Source organism: Citrus clementina, unplaced genomic scaffold (genome assembly GCF_000493195.1).
Source record: "Citrus clementina cultivar Clemenules unplaced genomic scaffold, Citrus_clementina_v1.0 scaffold_8, whole genome shotgun sequence".
Taxonomy (NCBI): Eukaryota; Viridiplantae; Streptophyta; class Magnoliopsida; order Sapindales; family Rutaceae; genus Citrus; species Citrus x clementina.
In genome coordinates, this window is record NW_006262022.1 from 7,156,441 (window position 1) to 7,172,044 (window position 15,604).

The 15,604-nt window shown below is 31.8% G+C and overlaps 1 protein-coding gene and 1 non-coding gene across 2 annotated transcripts; one reads left to right on the top strand and one right to left on the bottom strand.

The window, feature by feature from the left end:
* Positions 1-590: 590 nt before the first annotated feature.
* Positions 591-7,212, bottom strand: LOC112096254 (probable disease resistance protein At1g61180). Its single transcript, XM_024179651.1, is given in 7 exon segments — positions 591-815; positions 1,022-1,048; positions 1,050-1,799; positions 2,331-5,186; positions 6,640-6,719; positions 6,947-7,022; positions 7,199-7,212. Coding segments are annotated over 4 exon segments (3,804 nt in total). The 5' UTR covers positions 5,178-5,186; positions 6,640-6,719; positions 6,947-7,022; positions 7,199-7,212; the 3' UTR covers positions 591-635.
* Positions 7,213-12,276: 5,064 nt separating this feature from the next.
* On the top strand, positions 12,277-12,383 carry LOC112096538. The gene has a single exon (XR_002904440.1). It is a non-coding gene; the product is annotated as a small nucleolar RNA R71 (small nucleolar RNA).
* The last annotated feature ends 3,221 nt before the right edge of the window (positions 12,384-15,604 follow it).

The following is a 15,604-nucleotide window of genomic DNA, read 5'->3' on the forward strand; positions in this document are numbered from 1 at the left end:
TCTAAGTTTATGACCTCCAAGATGTTAATTGCAGTTTGTAATTAATGAGTTCATAAGGATAATTTAGACACTCAATATACAAAATACAAAATAAAATAATGGCTTAAAACATTAAAACAAAAAACTACTTTTTATAATTGATATTCAATAATACACACAAACTCTATTTTTTCTTAATTAAAAATATTCTAATTTATTTTCTTAATTTATCATCATAAATTTACATTAACAAACTAAATCCACAAATTACCCTAAACCATAATTCATAAATGCCCAATCAATCTAATAGTTTAATTCGATTTCATAATTAAAAAAGCTAAAGTTATTATATTAGTTATGGTGCAAAGTCAAAAATGCCCTTAAATTCAAGGGTAAAATAACATTTTATTTAAATTCTATAAATTATTCTAACAATGTTAACATTTTGATCAAAAATGCCCATAAATGCCCAAAATGTGTGCTACTACTAAATTGGCCCAATTAATGCCCATCGAAAAGGCCATCAATTTTGTCAAAATTTAAACAATTAAAGAAACAATGATCGCAAACGGAACATGTGAATTTTGAAGTTGAATAAATCTTGAGATACATACAACAAAACCTTGAAACTTTATTCTTCACAATTTGAGCATGCACTAAATATTAAACAAGTATAGAACAAAGCTTATTTTTAGCTTCTTCTGCGAACTGAAGACGCTGAACGAAGCTTTTTTTTTTTTGGATTTTTGGAATTTTTTAAAATCATTTATGTTCGCTGCCATCTTTTTCTTCGCTGGCGTCTTCATTGGCATCTCCTCGTCTGTAGTTTGCTGTGCCTATATATCCAACCAATAAATTGGGCATTAAATATGAATGATGAATAAAATGATATAAAAAAACAAACAAACAGAGAAAATTATAATATAACACATATATATTGAAAGAGAAATTTTGATTTTAGGATAGATCAATTAGCTATCACAAACGAAAACATGAACCAACTATGTATAGAGTCAATTAACTAAAGTTCTCAAGAGTTGACCTGTGCTCCAGAATTCTTGGAATCATCTATCTCCTTCTGAATTTAGACGAAGCTTGGGACAATTATTAACATCTACAGACTTGGCACATGGAAATGGGATCTGATAACCCGCAGGCCAAAAGTTGGTGAGGTTTGGTAAATCTGTCACTTCCAAGTCCCGAAGTTCATTCATAACAATTTCATTGTAATCCGTGACGTCTGCTCCATCTTTATGCCAGAATACTTCTTCTAATTCATCATTATCTGTTATCCATAGGCACTCCAGTTTTTGAAGACTTGGAGCTACGCTGATATGAAATAGATGCTTTAGTTTGGGGCAACGACGGACACAGATAACTGTGAGTTTTGGGAAACATACAGGTTGGAGATGATCCTCATCCTCATCCTCATCAATGATTTGCTCTAATTCCGAGCAATTCAAAATATATAACTCCTTCAATTGCAACAGATTTCGAGCAAGTGTTGATGAGAAGAGACGTCTCAGCATAGTGCACCCGCTTACCATTAATTCGACAAGACTTTGCAGGCTAAAATTATGCGTGGGACCTACGTGATATAATACTTGCAGTTCTAGAAGACCTTCCAATACCAACGACTTCAAACATGGGAATAGTTTGTTTTCTTCTCCTTCAGCGATAATAGCTTCCAATTGAAATACCACCTGTACTCCAAGATCTCCAATACGCAAATTTTCCAAATTTTTTAATCCGTGCTTCAACAGTGCTGGAATCGTGTCACGCAAATGGGAACAATTGGCCACATCTAGAGTTTTTAAGTTCTGAGACAAATAAATAAATAACTTGATGCAATTAAAATCTATTAGCGGCTAGGATTATCACATGATAAGTGATGAACACCGCAAAAATATCATAATACATATGTAAACTAATAAAATAATTAAAAAGTAATGGATTTTTAAAAAAAATTGAAATTAGTTAAAAGAGATCATGTGAAGTGATATAAATGTGACATTAGATTGTTTTAGAAAAAATATTATTCTATTAATTTATATGGCTTGATCAACTATTTAATTGAATTTGAATAATATTATATACACTTCAGAAGTATTTGCATCAATTCTTTCTAAACCAAAATGAAATATGACTTTCATTTGAAGAATGGTTTTAGGCTCTAAAATAAAGGAATTTCCTTAAGATATTTGAGCATTATTATTATCATCACCACATCCACGATCATCATCATCTCCACAGGACCAAATAATTAATGGCTGATCATAAAATTTATTGCTAAACTATCATTTCGAGTAAAATTGAAGGAAAAGAAAAAACATAAACACAAACGAACATACCTCTCCAAGATACTGCAAATTGGCTTCAAGTTCAGTATTGTTGATGGTCAATTTGGGACTGCTCTGAAGTTCTAACTCTTCCAATGCCGGCCATGTTGAATAATAATTTTCTGAACAGAAGCTGATGAGTCCTGGGAGATTACGAAGTGTTAATTTTCTCAACGAAGGGAGCACAAGTATTGTATTTCCATCTCCTACACTTATTTCCCTTTCATTATGATCAAATTTTGCTTCGACGATACATTCCAGTCTCTCGCATCCACTTACAATGAGACTTTTAAGCTGCTCCAAACTTCTAGCTTGTGACAACGTGAAGATATATGTCAACTTGTTGCACCTATGCACATTCAATTTTGTAAGAGTTTGGAGACTGATCACATGTTGGGCGGGCGCCTTCCATATCCACTTCAGTTCTGGTAAGTCCCCCATAGATAACTTTGCTAATATTGAGAGACTCTTTCCATGCGGCGACTTAGAGGCATCCATTATGCATTCTAAATCTTCGCAATCGCCGACATCAAGACAAGTCAACTCATTTAAGCCCCTTTCATCGATGCTTGGCACAATATTATGACAACCTATTAACCCACTCAAACGAAGAAATTTCAGATTTTGATACAATGCTGAAAAAATACCGAGCGAGGTCGCTTCAGGAGGGTAATTCTTAATGATTAAGCTCCTTGTTTCATCACCATCTTCCATTTCATCATCAACTCCTTTACCTTTACGGATGATGTATCTTTGCAATTTCAGGAATGTAAAGTCTTTTGGAAGACATACAACAGATCTGTCGGTTTGGGAGTTCAACTCAGCAAGCCTAGCATTACTTTCTTCTGAACTCATCCCTTCAACCTCCCAATTTTTTATCCGACCATAAAATTCTTCCAAATGAGGAAATTTTTTTATCGTAATGGGAGAAATGGAGCCAGTAGCAATATACAGAAGTTTCAATATACGATGTTCATCCGACAATTCTTCAAGAATTTTAATGGGAGACTGCTCGAGAAAAAAAAGTTCAAGCCTCTTCAACTTTCCAAGGAAAGACGCGTCACTCACCTCACATCGAATCAACTGCAGAACCTGGAGGTCGGTGAGGATCTGAAGCGATTTAAGTGAAAGAACTCCACCTATTATAGTGACAACTTTCAATGCCGGCATCCTTTCAAAAAATTGTTCTGGAACTTGCAATCGGTGGTCGTATTCAGGATTCTCCAATCGCAAAATATGAAGGTTAGGGCATACCAAACCACTAGGAAGCTCTTCTTTTTTATTTCCCACCAAAGAGATTCCTCTGTATTGTTCCAGGCCTTCTTTCATTGCCCGTTCTGCTAATCCAATGCCAACTTTACTAAAAAATTTCTTCTCCTCTAGAACTATTGAGCCTATCCATATGGCTACATCACGAACTATGTCATGCATTTTCACAGATCTGTCATTACCAGTGTCTAACAGCAGTGACGCAGCTTTGAGCGCGTTAATTGTTCCATGCAGTCGGCTTCTGGCATTTTCTATTGACGGAGCACATTGATACCAAATAACCCCTACTGCGTATCCAACCAAATCCTCCAAATAAATCTCATAATCTTCTGGAAACAGAGAACACAACAAGAAGCATAACTTGGACTCCTCACTATTTAAATTGTCGTAACTGAATTTGAGACAACCGTAAACGTCTTGGTCATCCTTGTCAATACCTTCTATTGCATAGAGTTTTGCTTCCCTTAGGTTAGATAGTGCTAGATTCCAATCATCAAATCCTTTTTCTCTTAGTGCACTTCCAACAGCTTCAATAGCTAAAGGCAGCCCCTTACATTCGTCAGCAACTTGTTTTGAAACACCATCCAAGGAGGAGTCGTTTACATTAATACGGGCATTCATTTTTAGGAGAGTCAATCCTTCTTCTGGTGTTAGTGTACCAAGTTCAATCTGTGGGTAACAACCGAAAAAACCACAAATTGACTTTTTGCGACTGGTTAGAAGGATTTTGCAACAACTGTCTCTATCACTAATGGGAATACCTAATTTTTTCTCCAAGTCGAGTTGTTTCCAAACATCATCAAGGATTATGAGGATTTTGCTGCTTTTACTCTCAGAAAACATCAACCGCAATCGATCTGCTCTCTCTTTTTCATCTATCTCATTTAACTCCCAGCCTAACGACTTTACCAGCTCACCTTGAACCTTTATTATATCTGGATCCTGAGACACAGTGACTATCCCCACCTTATCGAAATCCTTTTGTTGCCGAAGTTGATTGCCCACAAATTTTGCCAGGGTTGTCTTTCCTACGCCACCGAGACCATGCAATCCCACCATCTTTATGCTCGCTTTTTTCAGGGCGTCAATGATCTGATTGCGAGCTGATTCTGTGGTCTCGAAGGTAGAAGAAAAATAACTTGGTAAACTTAATTCTCTCTCTAATGTTAGAGGTTTAGGACGGGCAACTGTGCTGAATTTGCTGCGGTCTTGTAGCAGATCGGACAACTTGCTAGTCTTCTTTGAAGCTTTTCTACCCAGCCAGTATCGCCAACCCCAATTAGGACACCATCCATTAAGACAACTCTTCTTTTCATCTATCTTTGCTTTCAAATTTTGAACGTCGGCCATTTCTTTGTCTACATCCTCCAGCCACTTCTCTACATCTTTCTCGATTACAATGGCGCGGTGTTTTTGTCGTTCTTCTTCTACTCTTTCATTGATGCCACCTCGTGCCTCCTTCAAATTGGTTTCTTTAACCTTAAGTTCTTTATCTATGCTGTTGAAACAGAGCAGATAGCGAGCTTGGTTTATGGTTGCATCCGCCAATAATTCTCCAAGCTTTGATGCAACACCTGATAAAATTTCCATGCTATTTATCTGCAATTAACAAGTTGATCTCAGTATGCTATAAGCAAAACATCAAGGCTTGATCACAAGATCGAACGAGAACGTTTAATTGCTTTAATTTTCTTTTTTTTGGGATTATTAACGCCATCTTTGATCAATAAGAGCAAAATGCAAAACAGAAGAGAATGAAATAAGGTTAACGTTATATATGATGGATTACATTGAAATTGGATTACTTTAGAAATTTTTAAATAAAAATATCAAACAACAAATTTTATAGAATCCGGATAAACCTAAGAGTTTGTTGTGCATGGGGAATATGATAAAAGTGATGAATAACTGAAAAAGCCACCCATAATAACAATTAAAAAGAGTATTAGAGATTAGAGGAGTTCAACATTCCATGCAAGCCCACTCACGATAAATTTTGAATGGTTTCAACAGGATTACCCTTTTTTTTAACTTTAATAAATATTCTAATAAAATAATACCATAATTTCAAATAATATCTTAATTTCTTTTTCCTTTAAATTGTCATTGAACTCACATATTGGATAATTAACTTAATCATTTGTTAAATTATTTATTACTCTATCTTATTATTGGATAGATATAAATGACACCTTATTTGGTATGATAAAAAATTGGGGTAAATTTTCTTTTATTCTCATAAGTTTGGACCTATTACTAGTTATAGTATTTGTATTTTTTAAAATTTTACCTAAACGGTCCATGTCATATCTTTTATAGCCATCGAACATGACTTTTCAAGTGTAAGATAATAATTTTGTCTGTTATAAATTAAAATTCAAATGAATCAATCATGCAATAAATGAAACGTAAATAATATTAATTAGGTTTTAATTGGAAATAAATATAAAAAATTGATTTTTTTATTAATTTTTGTGAATTCTTTTAATGTTCGAATTAGAATTGAATAATTTGTATAAGGATAATTTCTAGGAAGATAATCTGCAAAATAAGCTTATGTGTCGAATTTAAAAGAGTTATATTAGTAATCATATATTTATCAAAATTTTTTAATAAAATTTTTGTTTAAGAATTGGCCAAACGGGTTTCACGAAGAAAATAGAAGAGCATGAACAGCGCCACTCTCAATTTTTATTGTGGTTGTAAAATTGAAAAGACGCATTAAATGGACCAATTTGAAATGGCAAGAGAGCATAATGGACTCATGTTGGGACTTGGATAGGAAAATTAATTTTATTTTAAAAGTATGGTCAACATTACTGACTTGGAGGTGATTGACGTTAAGTTAAATTAATACAAGCAAATGGTAAAAATAATTTAATGAAAATTAATTAATAAAAATGAATTAAAAATAAGAACTTAAGATCATGATCATTTATATCCGTATGTTTTTAATCCAACGGCTCAGAATTGGCATAAAACAAGCTCGTATAGCCATTGGAAGTAAAACAAAAATCAATTTAAGAGCCTATGAAACAATAAGATCTCATACCTTCTTCGTTATATATCCTCAATTACTGCTGAAAGCTCCAGTTAAGAGAGTCGCACAAGTTCGGAGAAAATTATAAAAAGCTGCATATGGCAATATAAGTAAACATCAGATCCAAACGACATCGGATATATCTACCCAATTAACATCTCATATAAGTCCTTGTTCTCAGTCAAATATTTCATCCTTAGAAAAAAGAAAAAAAAAGATTGCAATAATAACTGTATGTTTTTAATCCAACGTGCAAAATTGGCATAAAACAAACATCAAGTTAAGACTTTAGAGCCTATGAAACAATAATATCTCATACCTTCTTCCGTTTATATCTTCAATTACTGCTGAAAGCTCTAGCTAGAGAGTCGCACAAGTTCAGAGAAAATTAAAAGCTGCATCCAGCAATATAAATAAACATGAGATCAAAACAACATAGGATATATCTAGCTAATTAACATCATATATAACTCCTTGATCTCAGTCAAATCTTTCATTCTTAGGAGATAAAAAAAAAAATTGAAATAATAACTGTTCAGTGACATAGGATTAGGAAGCAAAAGTAACATACCAAAATGAGAGCAGCCAGTTCACAGATGACAGATCCGGTGACTTCAAGAGCATAAAAAATTATTGAACTTTGGTAGAAAGGTCTGAGTCGTGTTTCACAAAATTATTGAACTTTGTATTTGGGGTATTTTTTTGGTTGTTAAGTGAATGAGTTTAAATCTAAAACATTTATTTATATATTTCTTGTTGGGAAGAATTTAAATCTTATTCTTATTAGACTTATTCTTTTTAAACAAAGGTAGATTTTTCTCTTTGTGTTTAACGTGCATTTTAAAATTAATGTTCAACATATCTTTAGATTCTATTATAAATATTCATATTTAAAATTTCAACAGATTTCATAATATATAAAGAGAGAGAATAACGTTTCTAAAAAGAAATTTATTAAGTTAAAGAATAATTCAAATGATAAAATAACACACTTTAATATATACATATCTTTAGATTCTTTAGTATAATAAAATATACTGTATTAAAATATATTTTTTGTTTACTTTTTTTAATATATCTCTTAATAATTTAAGTATATATATATATATATATATATATAATTTTTTTAAAAATAGACAATTTAGAGTTAAACAACGGACATTATGGGGGCCTTTACTAGACTACCAATCTACCATTTTGGATTGCAATAAAGTTAAAATGGGTTACTTTCAAAAGAAAGAAAAAGTGACAATCACTCTTGTCGGCCAATACATCAACTTTTTAGCTGGATTATTACCACCACAAAACTAAATTATTGCAAGCACTAGCAAAAAGCAATCGATGATTTCGCAATTTGGCTGTCAAAAAGCAAACTAGATCACGATTCCTCCATTAAAAATGGTGCTTTTTTTTTTTTATTAAATAAGTAAAAATTAAACCAACAATTCAAAATAGAGGATTGTAGATGCGTATAAACTGAAGAAGGTAAATTTTTCGTGTGTGTAAATATTTTAGTTAACATGAAAGAATTCTAACAAAGTTAATATAAGAGTATCATAGCAGTACAAGAGTAAATATATATATGTGTGTGAGTGAAGGAAGAAAAAAAAATTAAGAATAATTTTGGCATTTTGATGGGTTTTATAGAGTAAAATCTATATTTTTAAATATGATAATTCTTTAATTTAATTTGATGTTATGAAAAAAGGGCATTTTAAATATGTTTTAAGATAAAGTGAAAACAGTAGACTACCAATATACCATTTTGGATTGCAATAAAGTGAAAATGGGTTACTTTCAAAAAAGAAAAGGTGACTCTGAGTTCTCCATTTCATCTTGTCGGCCAATACATCAACTTTTTGCTGGATTATTATCACCGTCAAAAATAAATTATTGAATCACAAGCAAAAAGTAATCTGTCGTCATCTTGATTCCGTAATTTGGCTGTCAAAATAGAGGGTAAAACTACGTTGTCATTAAATATATAATTGTACAGTTGTATTAATAAAATTTAATGACTGAAAATAACAATGGTACTGTATTGCTATTGGAATATAACTGGACTCCACAATGCAATCCATAAAGATTACCATACCTCGTTTAAAAAAAATACTGTTTCTGATGAAATAAATGAAAATTAAACTTGCAATCTACCACGAACACACCATTCAATAACCCGTTTATTTCTCCTTAAATTTTTAATCTCAATGAAACATAAATCTAATGGGAACTACACATATATAAAAATACTATAGATTGAAGAAGTTGATTTTTTCTTGTGTGTTAAGTGTTTTTGGTTAATACGAAAGGATTCTAGCAAGTTAATACAAAAGTTTTATAAATTCACAGTAGTGCAAGAGATTTTTTTTTCTTTTGATATTAAGAGTTTTCGAGATAAAAAAAAATAGGTGAAAGAAGAAGATGAGAGAAGAAAAAATATTAAGAATAGTTTTGGCATTTTGATGCGTTTTATAGAGTAAAATCTATATTTTATAGTATAAAATGGTACACCCAAAATTTAATGATAAAATTTTAGGAAAAAATTGCACTCTTCAAGAAAAAAAAAAAGGCTCAGCTTAGCTCAAAATTTTTTTATTAATCGTCTAGTCGCTAATGTAATCTCTTTTTTATGAGATTATTTGGCGTTTTAATTTAGTCCATTGTCAGCAATCCTAAAATCATCTCCAAAATTTTACTCTTTAAATATCTATTTGCTTATTTATGTGGTAAAATAAGAAGTTAAAAAAATATAATATTCTCCAAAAGACACTTCAAATAAAAATAAATTAATATTATTTTAATCAAATAATTATTTTTTTAAAGAAAAAATCAATAGTAATTAAAGCACTTCTCTCTATTTCTTTAATGAAAAGTAATAAAATACAAATTGAAGAGAGAGAAAGTAACTTTCTAAATTTGAAAAGAGAGAATCAATTCTTATTTGAAGAATTTTAATTAGAATGTCTTTTGAAATTTTATATATTAATATAACTTTTCAAATAAATAATAAAATCTTATTTAAAAAATATTTTTAGTTAGCTTTTATGTGCATCTATTTTTATTTGAAATATGTTTCAAGCTTGAATAAAATCTGCGGGACAACTGGTAAGTAATAAAGCTCATCATTTTTTTATTTTGAAAATAAAGGAAATCACTTACACTTAGCATGATATTATTTTTGACAAGTCATTTTTTTGGTAGATTATTTTTTCTGACACGCTCTTAGATTTAGTGAAAATAAATTGTATACTTTTAATGAAGAAAAGTAAAGATCAACAAAATATTTTGTTGTTTTCGACAATTTTGAGTTGTCAAGTGCGCCTGGTACCCTTTTTTTTTTAACTTTTGAGTTGTTGTTTAATTTGTATTATAATTAATTATCATGGACCCACGTGCCATTGTTTCCATTTCAAGTTTCATAATTTAACAGTAGAAATGGGTTCCACAGATAATTTATTTTGTAATTTTTAAATAATTACCAAAATATAATAAATAAGGTAATAATAATTAATAAAAAAAGTAGATTTTAAGATGGAAAAATCTAATAAATAAGGTAATAATAATTAATAAAAAAAAGTAGATTTTAAGATGGAAAAATCTTTTTGTGTACTTAATAAAAAGATGATAAGAATGGGATGCTTTTGGTTTACATTCTCATTGCTATTCATACTGAAAAATTACATCAAAATTTAATTAATAAATCAGTGAACTACATATTTATTAAATTTAAGCTATTTTAATAAGTCATAAATATACTAAGGTGGCATTTATTTTTTAACTTAATGACTTAAAATGACTTAATTTAATTAATTAAGTTAGTTAGAGGTGTTTGTTTTTATAACTTAATAAGACTTTTTAGATAATTTTGACTTAATAAAATAAGCTAATTTTTTTGGCTTTTTACTTAATGGAGAAATTTGAATTAAGTCAATTACTTATTAATGTAAAAAATATCCATGTTTTATAATTTATTTTTCATGTCTATTCCAAAACTCACCCATAGATATTTACCCCACATAAAAATATCCCTATTTTTTCTTTCTTATATTATATACGATAAAATTTAAAATTTATGGTATTTTATATATTAAAATTCTAAAATAATTATGTATTCACTTGAATATAGTTTTACTTATAAATGTTAAAATATTGTGGTATTTAATATATTATTTATTTGACATTCAAATTTAATAAGGATACAAATGTAAAAGTACATATTTTTCAGTTTTTTCAATTGAAAAAAACAAACAACTTAATACTTATTTTCTGAGATTTAGACGAAAAAATAAACATATTATTCAGATTCAGACATTCAGATCTATTCAGAATTCAGACTAATTCAGACTAATTCAGATCTATTCAGATTTCAAACAAAAAAACAAACGCCACCTAAGTTAAAATAGTAGTAAACCCATTGTTACACAATACTTTCCATTGAGTGTTCACCATTTTAAGATAATCACACCGGAAGTGCTATTATAGCTGTCTCATGGAAAGCCTTCACCAATAAAATTCCGGTGAGCAAAGTTGGTCATAAGAAAAAGGAGGATAGAGCACATACATCCAGTTTTTATACCCTTTGATGCTCAGTCGACAAGTGCCAATGCTATAGACACAAACCATAAAGTTATGGTTTGCAAAATCCAAGAAGGAGGAACAAGAGAAAGGCATCTAATATTCCTTTATTAGATGCTATAAAACAAATACCTCAATATGCTAAAGTCTTTCTCTTGTTCCTCCTTCTTGGATTTTGCAAACCGGCTTGGAAAAGGAGGAGGTATCACAATAGGTATGGGTTTCGCCCTGGTGGGTTCCGCATCATGAGATTGAGGCATCAATTCATTCTTCTCAAGCTCATCTTCTACATGCTTTGTCACTTTCTTACTAGACTCTTGCAACTCCTTCCCACTTCTAAGGATGACAGCACTAACGTTTTGCTTTGGATTCACCTCAGATTGTGAAGGCAATCTCCCTAACACTTGAGACTCCAGACGACTCACTGTAGTCGCCAATTGACTCATTTGGTTCTCCAAGTTCTGAATGCTTGCTGTAGTTGCCTGCTGAAATTGTTGAGTGTTAGTCGCAAGTGATTTAACAATTTCTTCAAGAGATATACCTGACTTGGAGTTTGACTGTGGAGGTGCTGGTTGTCTTGGTGGATACTGTTGTGGGAATCCTGACGGTCTAACTCCATAGCTGAAGTTGGGATGATCCTTCCATCCCGGATTGTATGTTTGTGCATAAGGATCATACCTCCTCTGAGGCATGCCTGGAAATCCTCCAACTGCATTGGCTTGTTCAACGGGTTCTTCTTGAAGTGTAGGATACATATCGGTTGAATGGCCCATATTGTAACAAATGCCACAAGTCTTCACCTGTTGCACATTACCTACAACAAACTTTTCCACAAGAGAAGTAAGTTTATCTAAACGTTGTTCAACAGAAGAAATATTTACCTCATTCACCTTCCTTGAAGTGGGATCTTGCCTGCTGCCAAATTATTGTGCGTTGGCAGCCATATTTGATATCAACTCCCTTGCTTGAGTAGGAGTCTTGTTCACCAACACGCCTCCACTAGCAGCATCTATCATACTTCTATCCATCAATGATAGTCCTTCGTAAAAATATTGAATAAGAAGTTGATCAAAAATCTGATGCTGAGGACAGCTGGCACACAATTGTTTGAATCGCTCTCAATACTCATACAAAGTCTCCCCAGGAAGTTGTCTAATCCCACAAATATCTTTTCTGATGTTGGCAGCTCTTGAAGCAGGAAAGTACTTCTCGAGGAACTGCTTCTTCAAATCATTCCACGTTGTAATCGATCCAGGAGGCAAGTAATACAACCAGTCTTTAGCTAGCCCATCTACAGAGAACGGAAAAGCACGCAGCTTAATCTGCTCTTCAGTCACGCCTTGTGGCTCATACTTGAACACACAATATGAAACTCCTTAAGATGTTTATGAGGATCTTCACCTGCAAAACCATGAAACTTGGGTAATAAATGAATAAGACCAGACTTTAATTCAAAATTTACCTCCAAGTCTACATATTGAATGCAGAGTGGTTGTTGATTCAAGTCTGGTTCAGCTAACTCTCTAAGAGTTCTTTCTACAGGTGCAGCTCTATTCATCACTTGTTCTTCTGAATCGCTAGATGATTCAACTAAATCAGGCACCGTATCTGTTTCAGAAAGCAAAGGCGACGAGGATCGTTGCTTAGCTCGCTTTGTCTGCTGTCTCAGCTGGAGAGCTATCTTCTCAATTTCAGGATCAAACGAAAGTGTACCTGTACGAGAAGAACGAACCATACACCAAGTAAAACGTAAAAAGGATTAAATAAATGACACCAATCCCCGGCAACGGCGCCAAAATTTGATGGTTGTCGAAGCCAACAAAAATAAATTCCTACTCTAAATAAATTGTGTATAGTGATTGAGCAGGGTCGTGTCCACAGAGATCGGTAATTATTTAAATCCTTTTGAAACGTAAAACGTAAAATGGGGGAATTGTTGACAATAATAAAAATCAAATTGAAATAACAGGAATGCAAATTAAAGTTGTAATTCAAATTGGAGAAAGCTCTGGTTGAAGGAATTAACTCAGCTTGATTCGACTACTGATCATTGATTCAAATATAGATTATTATTATTACTTATGAATAGACCGGTTATAGCTACTGAGACCCTCTAATAGCCAATCTCTCCTTAACTAGTCGATAACCAAGGTACGACCGTTGGTTATTTCCCTAATCAATAGACAACCCTAGATACGATCATAGAATTTAATCAATTGACAACCTGAAAAACCAGAGAGACCCAAATCCTAATCAACACATATGATGATTCATTTAAATTAGATTGTTTATTCTCACAACACAACTCTCTGCTATGTTATTTGTCACAAACATTAAATTCTTCATACGATGAATCCTTTAATTGACAATAGATTAAGTTGATAATTAAATAGTGGCCAATTACCTAATTAACAAACATAATCATGAAACTAATTCAGAGAATAAACAAATACCCAAAAAGCAATAAAACAATTAAAGCACAAGAAAGATCTCACAGTAGTGATGAATCAAAGCTTCATTATCCTTCAACCAGAAAAATAGGTTTAGTTCTTCATAGAGAGAAGAGAAAAGTTAGATTTAGGGTTTCTTTCTCTTTCTCCAATCCAAAATCCCCCTTTTTCACAATTGATTCCTCCCTTAAATACTCTCTCTCTCTTCTCCTCTAGAATTCTATTTGAAATAAAATACTAATATCTGAAATATTAAATTCGTAATTACAAAAATAACCAAAAATACAAAACACGTTAAACTAAAAACTGTAGGTTCGCAGTTGATAGCACGCGCCCACGCCTTATCAACAAAGTTCTTCTGACTCTCTAAATTTCTCCAAGAGAACAATCATCCTTAAACATCATCTTATAGCTCAATTTTATCACCAATCAATAGAATTGCACCTACAAAAGTAAAACACAAGTAAATCACTATTATTAAGTGCAAAACATCGATATTAAGGGAAGTAAACAATGCAAAACTAGTGCATAAATTGCACTCTAACAAATTCCCCCACACCAAGATGATGCTTGTCCTCAAGCATATAAGTCAAGATTAATTCCAAATCTCCACTCAATTCTCATCTCAACTCATCCAAAAACAATTTTAAGCAAGCAAACCTCAAGAAATTAAGTCGATCAACATTCGAGAGACAAGGATTTTAGAGCATAGAATTTCATAAGATAGAATAAGAACATTCAACCACCAAGAAGATCCATTCAAAATTCAAGTGCAACAAGATTTAATAGCCCTCTCAATAACTTCACTCTATGCACTCAAAGTGTTTAGGGTGTCATTTATTCACTCAAATCAAATCAAAGAATGTTATTACCATAAGCTTGCTCATATATCACATCTCAATCCACAAAACATGAATAAAATGCAAAAATCTAAGGGTCTTAAAATGGTTGTAATGGGGTTAAATAGGTTAAATGAAAAAGAAAGGTCCATGAAAGAGAAAAAAAAATTAAAATGAGAAGAATGAACTCATTGAATGAACTTATGATATCAAAATGCTTATTTCTACTCAAGTCACCAAGAATGTAAACTTCTTCTCTCTTTTTTTTCGATTTTTCTTTTTTTTTTCTTTTTCCTCTTTTTTTTCTTTTTCCTTTTTTTTGTTTTGTTTTTTTTTTTTAATCAAAACAAAGAAACGAACCTTGCACAATTTAATTCAAGCATAATGCTTGTTGATCTAATTGAGAAACTTTAATACAAGGTAGAAAAAGCAGCAAAATATATCCACACAATGAGTCCAAAAATCTCCTTAAATTGAGGCTCAAAATGAAGAAAAATGGTTAAGTAGATGGAGAGAATTAGATGGGTAATGGTTAAGGCTCAAACAAAGGTAGCAATTAAAGGTCTTCGGGTAGAGAAAAAGGAAAATGCGAGAATAGAAAAATGGTAAATGGTTTGCCCTTATCATTTTAATGCATAAAATCCCGTAATGTGGCTTCAACATGCATAACAAAGCAAGTTCTAGAATAAACAAACTAGGATTGATATTCACATAACAAAAATAATTAGAGCAAAGTGGTTGCTCATAGGCTCAAATCCTCACAAAGTTGGTAAATTTGCCATCAAATCATGTACACTCTTCAAATGAATCAACCATCAATAGTGGTGTAGAATGAGAAGAAGGTATGAGTGAGATATAAAAGGAAAGGTAAAAATGATAAGAAGTGAGAAAGATGTATGTAGTAATATGAAAAGTGAAAGATAAAATGTGAGTGATGAAAGAGTATGATAGAATAAAAATAGATGTAAATAATTTGAGATAGATGGGAAAAGAGTAGTGAGAGAGAGAGGAAAAGAAAATTAATAATATATGAAGCATACTAACTCCAAAATCATTTAAGGATGAGTAGAGTGAAAACAATAATTCCAGACATCAATAATGCAAAAATCCCTC